Below are 17,806 nucleotides of genomic sequence, written 5' to 3' on the forward strand. Positions count from 1 at the left end.
GATGAATGCGGAATCAAAAATTAATTCAATTCATTTATTTTGAAAAACACAAAATTAACAATAAAATGCACTCAAATTATTAATAAAAACATAGGATATACGGTGAAACATGAATGAAGCATTAAAGACGTGCTCAGCATCATTACTAGTAGTACTAAACATATATATTTCAGATGATTAAGGAAAGATACCATAATCACAAAGGTATAAATATTAACAAAAGTAATTAAACTAGACTGTGGGTAATGTTACTTAACCAATTTGAAGCAGTTGTTGATTCAAATTTTTTTTTATAGCTAACTTAACTAACGAGAAACAGAGAGCAGCTTGAATGTTCCCCGTTGAAATGGCAGCTCTCAACGGCCACCAGGACTTGTAGAGTTTTATAAAAGCTATTTATTATTTGTCGTAAAGTGTAAGAATCACCTCAGAAAAAAAATGTATTCTGTCAGGCGCAGTTGAAGCCTCGGACAAACGCTGTCAAGATGAGATGCTGTTGCCAGGCTATGTCTGTATCATTATTCCAACATCATGTTCATAACATGTTACGAAATAAAAAGTTTAATACCTCAGAAAAATGAACTTTCCTTTCTTGTCAACATTAACCTGGTGTGAGCGCGGCGCGCGCTCTTCAGTTGAGGAGGTGCGTGCTGTATATCACGTCACAGAAAGACGTGCACTCAAAGCAATCGGATCAGATCGTTTACATGGTGGAATTTTTCGTTTGATCGGTTCATGAAAAGGTTTATCCCACCCCTCTCAAACCGATTACAATTTCATTCGGTTTGGCCATTTTTATTCCGATTGAGGTGTTTATATGGAGTATTTTTATTCGGATTGGACTTTTAAACCGATTACAGTGCTCCATGTAAACGCACCTACTGTTATTCACTTCACCTGTCAGTCATAATGTTATGCCTGATCGGTGTATATAAAGAGCTGCACTAATTAATAGTTAAAAGAGCGCAATCTCGATTCACACACCCACGCGATCTCATTCCTAAATGTCAACGATTCACCTGTGTCTATTGAATTTTGACAAGTATGATCACACTGGAACATTCAATGGACAAAGTGGGAAATGAAAGCATCGCACAATAAAAGCATGTGTAAAGTGTGATAACAGTTTTGAAACTGTACTTTTTCATGCGGGTACGGTATGTTACCCTTGCAAAAGTGATTCAGATCAGCTTGAACTTCTTTTTCATGTTGTTCTCACAAATCCAGAACAATATTGTGACGCAGGTCGATTGGAGACGTTTAGTATCAGATGCATTGTCTGACTGTGTGACGTGTGTTTTATTGCGCAGGCGTGTTGGGCAGTGGTGACTCAGATTTCGAGGATGCGGAGGAAGTGTTCGATGCCATCGGCGATGTTCTGCAAGAGGTTGGTGACAAGAATGAAGACGACATTCGAAACATCTGCTTCCAGATGTTCAACACACTCCGACTGTAAGTGCCAATGATCCCTCTGTTCATTATCTTTCTAAAATAAAAACATTCGCAAAGAAACCGAGAGTGGGGAACTTGTTAATAATGAATTCTGTCCGCTGATGTTGGGCACTATAAAATCCTATAAAAAGTTTTAATATTTTGATATTGTAATAATTTCAGTTACTCTCCAAATTAATGAAGAAACATATTTTAAATATTTGTTGTAATGGCATCTTTTTATGAATGAAGGCCAGTATCGCAGATACGAATGACTCTATGAAACATGAATGACGTTACATTGCAGTATAACTGAAAGCTACCAATTTCAACATTTATTAGGCTTTAAAAAATAAAAACTTTTAATTTAATTGAACTTAAAACAATCTTTACATAAACCCATTATAATAAATGTTATAGGTCCATGGCCTTCCCTGTTAGACAGTCTACACTAGGGATGCAACAATACAGTTAGTCCACGGTTCAAAACATACCTCGGTTTTTAACCACGGTTTCGGTTCGGTTCAGTTCTGATGGCTTGTCACATCAGTTTTTTGCTATTCTATTCTTAAGCGACAGGAACAGCAAGAGGTTAAGGAGAAAAAAGACTTTCTTTATTGCAATACTCTTTCTTTATTTTACTTAAAAGAATTGAAAAACCTTACTTGAACTTAAAACTTTACTTAAAAAAACCCTTGTACACATTCCTAGTGTATTGTAAAATATAAAATAAATATATATAAAGATTTACACTGGCAGCTAAGAGCAGTACAGCAGCATTTAAGTATGAAATTTAATTAATAAATGTAAAAATAAAACAATACATTGACTTCACTGTAAAATATACATTGATTCTTATTAAAGCTACTGTATTAAAGTTTTTCAGTCAAGAGCAGAGAGTGATTTTCTTTTTGTCTTTTGTTGTTGTATTAACATTAAAGGGATAGTTCACTCAAAAATGAAATGTGTATTTGACCGTATTAGCGTAGTAAGACGACTACTTTGTCCAGTAATCGCGTTTTTGACAGGCGTTTAGTGCGCGCGCTTGGAAAAGCGCATGTTAAAACCGTGCATTAAGCACGCGAATAAAAATGTTTAACCGGCAAGAATTTAAAACGCATGCAAATAATGAACTTTCGTGATTGTGAATAACTACAGAACATGTATTTGACGTGCTGTCCCGCGCATCTAATTTTCTCTCAAGTTCATTTAAGACATTATTTTCCATACAGTACATTAAAGTGCATTAAAAATAGGGCTGAACGATACATCGAATTTTCATCGTCATCGCGATATGAACTCGCGCGATGAACACATCGCAACCGACAGCCTGACAGGATGAATAAGGGAAAACAGTTTATTACATGCGCCAATCTGAGTAACGTATTCTGAATACTTGGATTACTTCCACATTGAATTGCATTTTATAAGTCTAGGAATGCGGCCATCAAATCCTGCTTACTAAACATATATTATAAAATATTTAGCTGCTGTCAACGGGGCCAACGGCGCTTGGGCTAGTAAATCAGCACATAGGAGAATGTAAAGTTGCACGTCAACTAAGCTGGAGCACCGGCGGTGGGCGGCCAAAACACCTTTTTTTGTTTGTGAATGCTGTTTTATGTGAATATTAATGACACGAGTGAAGCACAAAGCTTCATTTACAAAATAAATAATAGGTTTGCAATTAAATGTTACATCGCAGCCATGGAACCATAAGGATTCAGGCCGAACGAGAGAGGAAGCTTTGTGTGGTGAGACAAATTTAAGATTGCTTGCGTTTTGCTATCTGGTCACACGATTTTCCTCGAATTTAACAATAGGCTTAGGTTTACTCCATTTTATTCTACTGGACATGGAATCTCCCCACATCCTCATTTATGTCTCTCACAGGGGATTAAACGTGTCTTCCTTGTTTGATTAATTTAGGAGTAGCCTATAGGCTATATTCGCATCATTTACTATGGTAAAGTAGAAAACGGAGTAGGACAGATACATTTACTTCAAACTTTACTTTATTAAACACAGTTTGTGCTGGCTATTAGACACGCCGGAGATTTTTAGTTTCGCTTTCTCTCAAAGCGCATAATCAAACAAAGCCTCAGTTCTTGACCCTGCGGAAGATAATTTCGTTCTTCACATTTTACTACAAGTAGCCTATCCGTTTTGGAACATCAGGAGAAAACATTAAGATATTAGAAAAAGATGCTTCTTTCCTGCTCGTGTCTTCCCTTTCAGCGCAAAGAGGCATGACGCACGACGCACGTCTGTGAGGAAATATAAACGATTTTTTTCTTTAACTAATATTTAACTTATACTATTTATATTTAGATTATTTACAGATATTTATTTAAATGTTTTACAGACTGTAGTTTGTTGTTTCACTGACGGAAGTAGGCCTACTAAAATAAACATGCATGTTTATCATGTATATCAGGGTGTCCGCGGGGTTGTAAAAGGTAGTAAAAGGTAGTAAATGAAATTAGCCAAAATTAAGGGCAATAAAAAGTAGTAAAAAGTAGTAAACATCATCTGACGAGGTATTACATTTTCGAGCCCAATTATTTTTAGATACATTTTCAATTAGTGTGAAGTACAGGCCTTTTTTTTTCTAAAATTTGCGTGGATTTATTTATATGTTGAGAGTAGGACCTGCGCGATATCATGTGAGGTGGTGTTCATTCGCGCGCGCGCTGAAACAAACTGGGTCCGCGGCTGGCTTGCTGCCAAGCATGTACGCGAGCTCGCTTCCATTCAGTAATTAAAGCACGGGGAAATGCAAGTTCTCGGACCTCTGGCTGGAGGACTCACGATTTAAAGACTGGCTTTGGCCAGTAGTTTGCAAGAAGACAATTAATATAACCTGGGTGGGGGTGAATGGCGTCAAATCGCATATGTAATCATATAGCAGCCACCAAGCTAGGATGCGCGGACGTAGCGAGCAGCTTCCCATAATGTTCTACGCTACGGATGCATCAACGACCTCAACCTCCACTGCTTTGCCCTCAACCCCGACTGCTCTCCCGATTCAAACCACTGCAGTCAGCAGTAACGTTAGTCTAGCAGCTTCATCAACAGGTGCGTGTCAGACAGCGGACGCTATGCCCTATCACCACCACTACATTGCGAGCTGAGGTGCTGTGGTGTTTAGACCTTGCAACTAAACACCACTCTTTATATTTGAGCGATGGCATTGAAGAGCTGTTTCGATATATGCAAGTTGCTTAAAGCTGGGCATACACTGTGCGATTTCAGCAAGGTTATCTACTCACACTGTACGAGTAGATCGCATGCGATGTAAAGCCAAAGCTCACGTGAAATATGCGCGAAAAACCTATAACAGAGAGATAGCCTATCAAATGCATTAGCTATCGATATCAAGAGGATTTAGCATTTACAATTGATGTATATAAATGATTATTATTATTATTAGGGTAGGCCTACTTTTATTATTAAATTGAGATTACATTTAATTTGCCCCTGTGATAATTTCGTAATGTATCAATGCATAACCAACGCTGCATAATAAAAGAATAGATAGATTAGCTTACTCCTCATTATTTAAATAAATTTTGCCCAATTAAACAAGTAATTATAGGCCTATAATTAAAATGATTATCAGTCTATAATATGTCAGAACACTACAATAATATCAGTATTATCAGAAAGTAAGAGCAGCTTTATTTCAAAAACAACTTGTTTAACACGAAATGGGCCTATACTTCTCTTCTAATTTGTTTCACAATATGGGCCACAAGAGAAATATTAAGAATATAAATTCAGACAGTTATAGGCTATACGTTATCAGCATATGTTAAAGGTCCCATGGCATGGCATTTTTCTATTATTTTATAGTGTTTCCTGAGGTGTACTTATATTGTTAGTATGATTTTTACATCATAAAATGTCATAATTTAGAAATAAAAGGAATTTTTTCTATACTGCTGTTTGCCCTGTGGCTGTTTGCCCTGTGGCTGAATGCCCTGTTTCAAGAGGCGTGTCTGCTGTGAGACTTCAGTAAAAACGCCCACTGTTGTGATTGGCTGACATCTTTGCATTTTAAATGAGCGGAGGGGGCGTGGTTTAACGAGGCACGAGCAGGCACGAGTCTGCCAGAGACGGATGGACCTGTGTTCACTTCTCATCAGTTCTCTCAGCATGTCTCAGTTCAGGGTGAACTGTTGTAGTTACTAGAATATACTTCAGGTTATTAGTTTATTTCTAGTCGGAGGGGCTGTCACTCATGTCAGAAAGTTAGTAACTTTAGTTAATTATGGATCAGCGCTAACTCGAGACGCGAACCGTTTAGAACGATTCAGTCCGATTTGGTGAACTGGTTCGGTTCACTAAAAAGAACCGATTCAAAAGAATGATTCGTTCGCGAACCGGACATCACGGAGACGGAGCGATTGCTAACAAAGTTATTTATAGTAACTACTGAGTTATGAGAGCGCTGTCTGTCAGCGCGAGTTTATTGTGTTTGTATCTGAGAGTTCTGAATAAACACTAGTCCCATTTACGCCGAGTCCGTCTTCATCATTATATACAGCAATGTACCATTACAGCGAGATGAACGAGTTAGTAAGTGTTGAGTATAGCATTATTTCTAGATATGTTCCAATCATATGATAAGCGTTAGTGACGCGCATTGAGTTACGTTACACTGCGCAAACAAAGACACAACAGCAGTAATCGAATGTAATCCAGTTTATTGTGGGGAAAGCTGGCTAGCCTAGCCCAGATATGTTCACGCTTACCCCCCTTCTGCTTAATCTCTCGCCGCGTTTGGTGCCTCCGCTGTGGGCCAGATGCAGTACTGGGGGTCGGGGATGTTGAAGGCCGAGCTTCGGCGTGTGTGAGGTTTATCTCTAAAGACGTGACTCTGCTGGTGTTGAGCAGAAAAGACTATATGCACATTTAAGAACAGATAGACGCGACGAGGACGTACAAAAACACTGACTCACAAGATAGAAAACACCTTTCTGTTGGGAGAGAGAGAAGCCGCAGCGTGTGCACGAATAATAAATAATTAGCTACACATCAGAAATCACTGATCACAGATCAGAAGGAACTGAAGAAAGACTTCTGTTTTCATTTGTACATCCAAACACTGAGAAACTGCCAGCGTTCACTCGTTCACAAGCCATGATCTCTCGAGCGTTTGCATGGGCGTGCCAGATTCTCTGGGCGGAGGAAAGGGAGGAAACCGTTCCTGCTTGGACGTCAAACCAGGAGACTTCAGGATTGGCTCGTCTGGCCTGTCATTTTCTCAAAGGCAGAGAGAGACAGCCAGAACTCGGTTTTACACCGATCAACATTTCTATCCACTTGGGGACAATATTCAGGCTAGGGGAACTCAAATTAATGTTGAAATACCTCATAAAATGAAAATTTCATGCCATGGGACCTTTTAAAGCAGATTTATATAAATAAAGAGATATCTCTTGCCTCTGTGAGAATATGCGCCGAAAGCTTGTCAGATTTTACGTTCACTTTCAGTAGTGAATAATTGACCAGGTTTGAGACTTCACCGACTCTCGCGCACATTGCGTTTTTGTGTGATTTCCACTGACTCGCCTTCATGATTTATAACGAAAAAGAAAAAAAATCTATATTGCGCCGTGAAAATTGCTCTCGTTTCCCTCTGTACACTGCATGAACTATGAAGAAGATGTCTCCTTCCTCTTCTGTCTTTATTTCTATTCTCATCTCTGTGGGCAGTTGATGTTAAGTTATAATGACCTCGTTACATTGTAATGCAATATGTTATTCCATTTGGAAAGATATTTCATTTACGCTACTATAGTTGCAGCTTGAAGTCGCGCTGGTATTAAAAAATATTTTGAAGGTATTAAAAAAGGTAGTAAAAGGTATTAAATTCAACTTAAGAAGTTCTGTATATACCCTGTGTATATATATATATATATTTTTTTTTTTTCAAAATGTAGGCTATTTAATTGAGGTAGACTATATATACATGTCAATCTCAATTAAATAGTCTACATTTTGAAAATAAAAAATATAAATGAATAATATATTTAATGAATATATAACGAATTTATATATATATAATATAGGCTATATAAAAAAAATATATAGGCGTGCGTGCGTGTATAGCCGCCACCCCAACCACCGCGGCACTGCACAGTTGCACTGCCGTGTTGTATTTCGTTCTCCCTTCTCTTTCTTTAATATGAAATGCTGTTTGAATTTCCAAGATAGAAACGATTTCTTGCCCTGGCTCTGTTGTTCTGGCTCCATCTCTACCTCTAGCTCCCGCTGCTCATCTCTGACTCCATTGTGACTGATCACGCAAACTGTGCATTTTTTCGTTTTCATATTGGGGCGTTCTGAGAAATGCATTGAGTTGCCTTAATTTATTTAGAGAGTAAATAAACTCATGAAACAGAGGTATGGTTAATGTTATCCATTGATTTCATCAATGTAACTGTATTCTAAATATCAAGTATTTAAATTGTAACTGTAACGGAATACAGTTACTCATAATATGTATTCTGAATACGTAATGCCGGTACATGTATTCCTTTACTGCCCAACACTGAACACGACCTATTAAAGCACTGAGACATGGGAACAGTATAGCTAACATTCACATTTGAATATTTATCGCAAGTCATATCGTCATCGCAATATTAAACAATGTTATCGCACATCGCAGCTTTTCCTCATATCGTGCAGCCCTAATTAAAAACAAGGCAAAATACAGAAAGTACCCCCCGCGAGGGAGCTGCTCGGCTCGGTACGAATTGTAGGTACAGCTCCATCCTTTAAATGCAACTTCGATGTGAGTCTAGCTTCGTATTGCCCGAGGTTTGAAAAACAGTCAGGCGAAAAATGCTTTGCACACACAAGCAAGTTCCTGCCCACTCTGTCTGGGGCATTACCTTCATGAATAAAATCAAGCCATTTTGCTTTTGTTTCTTCTAAAGCTGGGATTCTGTGTAAGGACACCTGTGATCCGAACACAGAGCAGGTTGCATGCCAGGATCGCCTTATTGTTTAAACGTAGTAAAACGAAAGGCACCTTCGTTAGCCGCTTCGCTATCTGTGTACAAAGCGGGGTGGGAAGAGGTCGGACTCCGTATGTTGCTCAGAGGCAGTCATATTCAAATAAATAGCTAGTTGTGTCAAAACCAGCACCAAATTGAAACAGGACACTGGATGACACATTTTCAAACTCAGACAGTTTATAACAAACTGGCTGCATGTTTTCTTTTTCAGCTTTTCTGGCAGAAACGCAAATGCAAAAAAAGCTACAAAAGTGAAAATTGAATCCAATGTCACCTTTAAAAATTAGCTGTCAATCTGCGTGTGCACATTTAAGACTTCAGCAAATAGAAAATGATAAAAAAATATAATGGATGCATGCTAAATTCATTTAGTCAGTAAATCACTTGATGGATGACATGATGTGCCTGCTTTTTTGTTCTGCGTGTCTTTGATGTGACATTGATCACCCTTAAAGATCAAAGCACCTTTTTATTAAATTTCTGTTGACGGATAAGCAAACCACGTAAAATCCATGATTGTGTTTGTTGTTGTCAGGAGTAAGTGTGACTCTGGTCAGCAGCAGGTGCTGCTAGAGGCTCCAGTGCAGTTATCACAGGTGTCTGCTGACGCAGGTGAGTGTGATTTATTTCAACTTCATTTTTTACACTCGCAGTGGTGATAGACAACACCTAGATGACATAAAAGCATGCAGGTGATGGATTCCAGTTTTGGCAAAAAGGGTAATGCTTAATAAAACTAATATTATTTTATAATTTCCTCTTAGGCCCATTTATAAAAAAAAGGTTTCTAAAAACAGTACTGTTTACTGTGCATAATTATTATGTGTATATATATATATATATATATATATGCATATATGCATGCAAGTATACATCTTAAATATATACATTGTTTGCTTGGGTCTGTCTTTATTACCACAAAACAAATCTAATTAATTGTTAAAATAAACATCAGATTACTAAAATAATCGTTAGTGACAGCCCTAGTCTAGTCCAGTTTAATATCAAAAGAGTGTCTCAAATGTTTCTGCTCTTTCAGCGACATCTGTTAATGATGTTCATGGCATCTGGATGATGAAGAGGAATCCAAGTACAGTAAGATCATCTCATCTGCCTATACAAACTGTCAAACTTGAGTAACAAGATGTTGAAATTATGTTTTGTATATGTTCAGCACCATCAACTGTGAGATATTTTACTTCTGGTAAAATGTAACTTTATTAATCTCTTCTGTTCATGTTAGACTGTGAATGCAAAGAAACTAGAGAAAGCAGAAGCCAAACTGAAAGCCAAACATGAGCGCAGGAATGAGAAGGACTCACAGAAAACATCATCTCCACTGTGAGTTCTGCTTCATCGCTGGGATAGACCAGTTTCTGTCCTTGACTGTTGGAATTATGAGCTGTTTTTCTCCCAGTTTTAAGATGGACATGATTTAGGCCCAATCCCATTTCTACCCCTTAGCCCTTTCCCCTACCCCTTCGCTTCACGTGAAGGGGTAGGGGTGTCTCGATTCTCTTTTGGCTGGAGTGGTAGGGGTAAGGGGAAGGGTCAGCACCACAGTAGATAACGAAACCATATCTGTACTGGCCGGCTCGGATCAGCACGGAATGGAAAGGTTAATAAACAAAGAGAACAGTTTGGCCCTATGGAAAAGTGGCTTCACTAGTCTTGTATGTTCTGTATCATTCTGTATCATCTTAGGAAACTCTGGCTCATATGTTTTTGAACTGAAAACGAGCGCTGTTTTATTAAGTCCAAATACAGCGCAAAACTCTGTTCTGAGTGAGTAATTTGTTAAACGTGCTCGCGCCTTTTTTCTGTTAGATATAGCCTATGCACTTCATTGCTGTTCATACTGGTTAAATGTCACAGGACTCTAATAAAAGAAACGGGGTATGATGAAGTGTGATGACGTGTAATGGTATAGTAGTGGTGTCCCATTTCTTAGGGGAATATTTTCACCCCTACGCCTTGGCACTCTGTTTCAAGGGGCAAGGGGAACGGGTAGGGGTAGGGGTAGGGGAAGGCAAAGGGGTATAAAATAGAATTGGGATTGGGCCATAATGTTCAAATGAACTTCATGCAAAAAGTGCACTAATGATAAAACCCTTTCATTGAGATCAGTGAATGACTGTTGTTCTGTTTATGAACGTGTTTTCCAGGGTTTTGGAGGAGGCCTCAGCCAGTCAGGCAAGCAGTAAGAAGGAAAATCGTGTCGACTCATCTGGGAAGAATCGGAGTTATGACATCCGCATTGAGAATTTTGACGTGTCTTTTGGGGAGAGGTGAGAAATCACTTGATTTAACAGAAACACTGGTATCTAAACGACCAAAACTATTAAAATATAAAATATTATGCTTCTAAAAAGTTTGAGATATTTGTTAACTACATATTTACAAATGGATGTAACCTTAAGCACACAGTAACTGCTCTGATGGAAACAGTGAGTTAATTCAGTGAAGATTTAAAGGAACTGTATGTAAGAAATGTATTTCAATTAATCATAAAATGGCCCTGATATGTCACTAGACATTAAGAAATCATGTTAATTTCAAATACTTATATCACTGACAACAGTTGTCCAGCCAGGATATTGTCATTTTAAAAGTGAAGTTGCAGCCCTCAACTGATGTTATGTTATGTTGAGCTACAAACCTTTTGGATAAAAAATAAAACTTTACGAAATCTAAAAGACCTCGTTATGAATCAGAAAAACGTTGTGACAATGAAAAAAAAAACTTCCTGTGTAGGACTCGTCACTTGCCATTGGAAGCTCCTTGTAGCAGCCTACATTCCTGCTGGATTCTGCAGCCTATCTGGCAACCTCGAGTCAGGGGGAGGGGGAGAGGGGATACACCGCTCTACAGTAATTTGAAAGTGATTGCAGTACCAGTTTTGGCCACAATCTTACATACATTTCCTTTAACAGACTAACTAATATATTGGGACCATATTGGATGATATTAAATTAGTTTGTAGGACACTGTCTGTTGATCTCATCACATCCATTCGGACTGCAAACCGACATTCACAACTCAACAATATGACTTAAAGGGGTCTTGACGGATTTTTAAAAAAAAATATGTTCCTTGAGGTTCACTTATAATGTTAATAAAAAAATAGTGCACAAAAAAACAAATATATATGCGGAAAAAGGATTATTGTCAACCCTCATTCTGCCCCTCTGTCTAAAATAACCTGTTTTTAAGGCGTGGTCCTTTAATGTTTGTTAGTAAATGCCCACTGTTATGATTGGCTAACATCATTGCATAGGAAACAGTATCAGCACCCACATGCTATTGCACATGAGTAAGTGTTTTGAAAACGTGCGTTTTGATCGATCGTATCACAAGTAGACGAGGGAGACACATTTCCGTTTACATTTCCGTTGGTGTTTTAATCTATCTCTTTGGTCCACTTCTGTCCTGATTTCTTCAAGGGGAAGGGTCTATAGGCGGGTATACGTATTAGGGATCGACCGATGCCGATACCGATTTTTTTTTTTCATCAGCCTTAGCCGATGACCGATACAGGCTGACGATTTTCTTGAGCCGATATTTGGAGCCGATACTGCTTTTGCTCCCTAAATTTACATCATAAAAAGGACACAATGATCATGATGATAATTTTACAAGTCTCAATTTTTAAAAAAGGAACATTTATTGAACAAAAAAAAACAAAATAATATTTAACAAATAGCAAAAACAGGTGAGGTAGAACAAGAAAAGAAAAAGAGTTCAGTGGTGAAAATAAATATTTAAGCATAAATAAAATAATTACACTATTGCACACAGTAGCAACAAGCAAGCAGCATAATAAAGTGCACACCTACTGTACTATACTTAATTTTAAAACTATTTACAACCTAGTAATTTAAGCCTTCGGTGTACTTAACTTAATCTCTTGTAGAGCAACACCAGCGGTAATTCAGGAAAAAATCTCCCAATGCTCTGTGAAACTTTGGTCTTCCGACCTTTTACCATCGTGTCAATTCTCAATTGATTTTGATTAATATGCGCGAGAAAGTTTAAAACTTAATTCCCCAGCACTGCTAGTGGGGGAGGGGCAGTGCATGAACTGCAGCGTCTCCAGCAACACAGAGCTGCCTGTGGATGCCTGTCTGTAAATAATGCCGGGGAAAAAATATGGGCGAACGCAGCAGCCTTGTATCGGCCGATGCCGTTACACGTAAAAATCGCAAATATCGGCCCGATATATCGGCTGGCTGATATATCGGTCTAACACTAATATGTATGGGCTTTTCAGATCTCTCAATCTAATTTACATACGTCAGAAAAACAAACAGATAGCAGCACCTTTAGGCCGCGTGTCCATCAAAGCGTTTTTAGCCGGCTGGAAACGCTAGGCGCTCTGCTGAAAACATCTCGCTGTGGGTGCTTGAGAGCGTTTTGGCGGCGCAGCGTTTTTTTGCAGTTGAGACTCTTTGTTTGTTATGATACGGAATATCTGTGGAAGTGTGACTAGTATCTCATTTTACAGAGTTTTTTTCTGTATTGATTCTATGTAAAGATGCTGATGCAATGTAAAGTATTTGCTCTGGCTCTTGTTTTAAATTATTTTGTTCCATTATTATACTGCTTGTTGTCATCTGTTGACGTTGTACAGTACAAGCAGAATGTGGCGGTTGGTTGGTGTTCTATTTGTCCCGCCCCTCCTCCACTCTGATTGGACATTTACATTTATGCATTTGGCAGACGCTTTTATCCAAAGCGACTTGCATTGCATTCAAGGTACACATTTTTACATTTTGTCAGTTCTTGCTTTCTCTGGGAATCGAACCCATGACCTTGGCGTTGCTAGCGCCATGCTCTACTGTTTGAGCTACAGGAAAGCCTGGGTGAAAAGTGACCGTGATGAGCGCTGCGTTTTACTCAAAGTTGAACATTCTTCAACTCTCGGCGACCAGTAAAAAACGCTGAACGCTCAGCGCTTGAGCGTGCAATACTCGCTTAGCGTCTCGTTACGCTCATGCCGTTCAAAAAACGTGGCGCTCCCTTTGAAAACAATTGAATACGTCAGCCAGCTGCGTGAAAAAAACGCTTTGGTGGCCTTAGTTTCTGCTCTGACAGCCGCAAGACCAGCCGAGCGCTACGAGTGTATGTTAGAAATCAGGATTGGAGAGAACATTGTGCTTGGGACATTTTTAATCTTCAATGTTCGATTTTTCAAGCAAAATCGAAGAAAGAACTGATGTGACATAATTTCGAACAAAATCAGGCAAAATCAAGAGTTTGAAACTGTTGCCAAAGCGAACTTTCAGGAAAAATTCACTAAGGCAGGTACTGCCGTTTGTACTGCTGTTGGTCTGTGGCGATTACGTAATATGTAGATGTGCGCGGAGGCTCCGCCTTCTTTCACAGGAAATCTTCCTGTTGAGTCGGTCGAGGTCAGACGTCCACGAGTGAAAACATGAACACACCTGTGGAGCTGCTTTAGAATTGCTGAGCTCGTGCAAACATATCCACATTGCTATGATCAGGGGCTTTATTTATGCTTTATTAAAATGCTCGCTGTTTTCTCAATTTTGTTGAGTGTTTATTTTGTTATTGAGAGTGAAGAGCATGGCACATATTTCCATATTCATCTAAACACCGCACTCAGCAGTATGGGCGTCGTCGGATGTTTTCTAACAGTATATCGCTGCTCATGTATTTCAAACTTTGTTTTAAAAGAGCTTCCCCGTGAGTATATTGGGGCCTTTACTCTCGCATTAGACAACCCTCACACTTTGAAAAATGTCTGCATGGCCCTTTTTGTGCCTTATTGCTTTAACAACTTTTTTAATAGAAATGCATTTGTTGTGTGTTTAAACACAAGTTATGTTTTTCCCTTGTGCAGGTGTCTGCTGCAGGGTGCTGAACTGTCTCTGGCCACTGGCAGGCGCTACGGTCTCATTGGTCGTAACGGACTCGGTAAGACCACTCTGTTGAAGATGTTGGCGAGTCGGAGCCTACGCGTCCCATTGCACATTTCCATTCTGCACGTGGAGCAGGAAGTGGCTGGAGACGACACCATGGCTCTACAGAGCGTTCTAGAGAGTGACACCGTTCGAGAGGCGCTGCTGAAGGAAGAGCGTACACTCAACGCACACATCGCCAACGGAACGTACGTCAACTACATTGACCAATTAAATATGTTGTTGTGTGTTTGTGTCATATAGTGCCATGTGCTGGACGCTGTGCTGTTTTAATCCTATATTCTGTAACCTCAGTTTGGCAGCAGCTTGAGTTATTTTACGTATAAACTAGGGCTGTTGATTTAACATGTTCATTTAATTTAATTAGTTGTGGGAAAAAAAATATTTTCAAATTATTAATGCGCCTGCCATCCCTAGACCTACGTCGTTCATCTTGCATTTCATAAAGTGACGGACATTTCATAGTTTCATAAAGTTGATTGGTGACTAACACGAAGCTGGGCAACAACTCCCTGCGTGATGAAGCCTATGGGATGCAGTTATATGCCTTTAAAATTGCCAAAAAATGCCTCCGTATGAGATTGTCGTCTCATATTTGTGTCATATGATATAGTTAAGCAAAATCACACGTGTGCTGTTTTTGTCCTGAATAGCACAAGTACAAATGTGACTGAAAACCGTTCATTAAATAAGAAATTTTTCTCTACCAAATTTGATTTGCAAATTATTTGCGATTTTTACCTTTTTGGTATTCAAACACTGCGTAAAAGATTTGTAAAGTATATCACCTGACCCTTTTCAACTGCAGATTATAATGTTACAAAACAGTCTTGAGTTTTCTTCCGGGAACCAACACGTAAACATATTCCTCATTTAAATAATTCACACACAGAATAAAAGGGCGGAGCTTGGTTGAGTTAGTCAGTAGTGTGTTGAAACTAGTGGTTATGGTAAGGGGTGGGGCATTTCCCAAACCCGCTGGAAGAGCTTGACCAATCACAACACACTGCTCCAGCAGACCAATCAGAGCACATTGTGCCCTTCAGAAGGAGGGGCTTCATAGAGACAGGAACTAAACAGAGCGTTACTGACGGAGCTGTAAATATGTGCAAAATTCTAGTAGAGCCCAAAAACAAACAGACTTTGTAAAAGGGTCCTCTTTAATATATTCTACTTTTAGCTAAAACTCCTTTTTCTGTGTCTTTTATTCAATCTTTTAGTGCCGAGGGGTTGGAAAGTGTCCGTCTTTCTGAAATTTATGCTAAACTGGAAGAAATTGAAGCTGATAAAGCACCTGCCAGGTGAGTGGAAAATGACTTGCATGTTAATCAAATAAATTGGAATTCATGTTTAGAGATCATTTTACACATCATTTGTATGTATTTGGAGATCAGACTAGGGACATGCAAGCATAGTCAAACAGTCTGATGAAAAGGTCATGTGATGCTTTTTTCCCTCCCTCCCACACTCTTTCAGAGCATCAGTCATCCTTGCTGGTTTAGGCTTTTCACCTAAAATGCAACAGCAAACAACCAAGTGAGTATATAGCCATGCAATGATGGCTGTTGTTTTTCTCTTATAAATCTTCTCTTTTTATAAGTGAATATGTGTTGATTTATAAATTGCTGCTAGGGCTGTAATCTCCCAGTCGATTAGTCGATTATTGGTCGATACGTTCTGGCTCGACCAAAATTTTGATTGGTCGATTTTTTCCAGCGTTCATTTCATTAGTTTTTGCCGCGTTCATTTCATCAGTTTTGCTGCGCCGCGTTCATTTCATCAGGTGGAAAGCACTAATTGCTAATGGGGGTGTTTTCAGAGCACCCCTGTTTCACAGGTATCAGTCTGCCTTCAGAACACCCCCATTGTTTTCACTTCTTTTGGATTGGCCCAACCAACTGGCGAAGAGAAGTCTCTCGCCGGTCCTTTGTTTTTCATTCCCGCTGGCTCAAACGCACACCCATAGCGGTAAACTTGAGGAACGCCCATCAACATACACATGAGGGGAAGCGTCACAACACCGCGCTTCAGTCGTGCCGCAAAAGTGGATCTGTACTGTCCGTTTTGCCGCGTTCATTTCATCAGTTTTGCCGCGCCGCGTTCATTTCAACAGGTGGAAAACACTAATTGCTAATGGGGGTGTTTTCAGAGCACCCCTGTTTCACAGGTATGAGTCTGCCTTCAGAACACCCCCATTGTTTTCACTTTTGGATTAGCCCAACCCACTGGAGAAGAGAGACAGATTGAAGAAGGCTAGTTTTCTGTAACTTATATTATTTATTTAATTGTGAGCGTTTTTTCTGTTCTTGATCTGGCTTGTTTAATAAATATTCCTTTTTTATTAAAGTGGACGTGCCTTTTGTGTTTAAGAGTAAAAGCTTTAAGTTAATAGTCTATTCGTGTCTCAGCCGCTCAGCTGAGCTCCTACGTTCGAGCTGCACAGAGCGGCTGAAATTATACTGTCTGTCAGTTATTATAATACATATGACAAAAACAATTGTCTAAATTATGTTGCATATTCCTCAAAAGTTCTTGTGATGATATCTAGTTGACAATAGTACTATATTTTGGGAAGTCATTGGCTATGATATTGCGCAGGTGCACTTGATGCGACGCTGTCAGAGCCGACAGACTCGTGTGTCAGACTCATTTCAGTGCAAAATAATCAGCTCAAAAACGATTTAATATACTGCAAATAGCCTACTAGTTTTTTATGTTTATTTATAATTAATTTATGCAGACAACAAGGCTACCAAGTACTGCGCACAGTGCGCAGCTAATTAATTTAACTTTTTTTTCCTAACGTCATTTTTAGTCGATTTTTAGTCGAAAATTTCAGGACTTCAGTCGACCAAGATTTTCTTTGGTTGATTACAGCCCTAATTGCTGCAGTGGTTCTTGATGTGTGTGTTTCCTGTAGGGAGTTTTCTGGAGGCTGGAGGATGAGGTTAGCTTTAGCAAGAGCCCTGTTTGCACGGTGAGTTTATTATTCATAATTAAGTATTATATGATGGTGCATTCTATATTACAAATGAATTTATTAAACTAGATTATAATTTTATGAATTAAGAATAATTTATAAGGTTGCTTGATTAACTAATCAGAGTATTCAAATTTCTTTGTGATCATAATGATTGTTTTTTCTGATGCTATTTTTCAGACCTGATCTTTTGTTACTTGATGGTGAGTTAAATGTACTGCATATGGTGGTAATATTGATATTCTGTGTTAAATATTGATGCATATCTTATATTAATCACTTCTATACAGAGCCCACAAACATGTTGGACGTTAGAGCCATTCTGTGGCTGGAAAACTATTTACAAGTAAGTGTCTTCTAAGACAGACATAGTTCGACAGTTTGCTTTAATGGCTGACATTTCTGCATTTAGCAGTTCTAAA

The 17,806-nt window shown here is 38.9% G+C and overlaps 1 protein-coding gene across 2 annotated transcripts in view; it reads left to right on the plus strand.

Annotated features, from left to right (window-relative positions):
- The window catches only part of abcf3 (ATP-binding cassette, sub-family F (GCN20), member 3), a 36,051-nt gene that overhangs the window by 2,960 nt on the left and 15,285 nt on the right, over positions 1-17,806 (plus strand). For both annotated transcript variants that reach the window (XM_079819534.1, XM_079819533.1), the window contains exons 2-12: positions 1,311-1,452; positions 8,998-9,074; positions 9,502-9,557; positions 9,706-9,803; positions 10,628-10,750; positions 14,326-14,592; positions 15,625-15,705; positions 15,881-15,940; positions 17,325-17,381; positions 17,565-17,587; positions 17,675-17,730. In XM_079819534.1, coding sequence (XP_079675660.1) covers positions 1,311-1,452; positions 8,998-9,074; positions 9,502-9,557; positions 9,706-9,803; positions 10,628-10,750; positions 14,326-14,592; positions 15,625-15,705; positions 15,881-15,940; positions 17,325-17,381; positions 17,565-17,587; positions 17,675-17,730 — 1,040 coding nt within the window. The remainder of the gene's footprint in view (positions 1-1,310; positions 1,453-8,997; positions 9,075-9,501; positions 9,558-9,705; positions 9,804-10,627; positions 10,751-14,325; positions 14,593-15,624; positions 15,706-15,880; positions 15,941-17,324; positions 17,382-17,564; positions 17,588-17,674; positions 17,731-17,806) is intronic.

This window comes from Gobio gobio (genome assembly GCF_949357685.1).
Source record: "Gobio gobio genome assembly, chromosome: 6".
In the NCBI taxonomy this organism is placed as follows: domain Eukaryota; kingdom Metazoa; phylum Chordata; class Actinopteri; order Cypriniformes; family Gobionidae; genus Gobio; species Gobio gobio.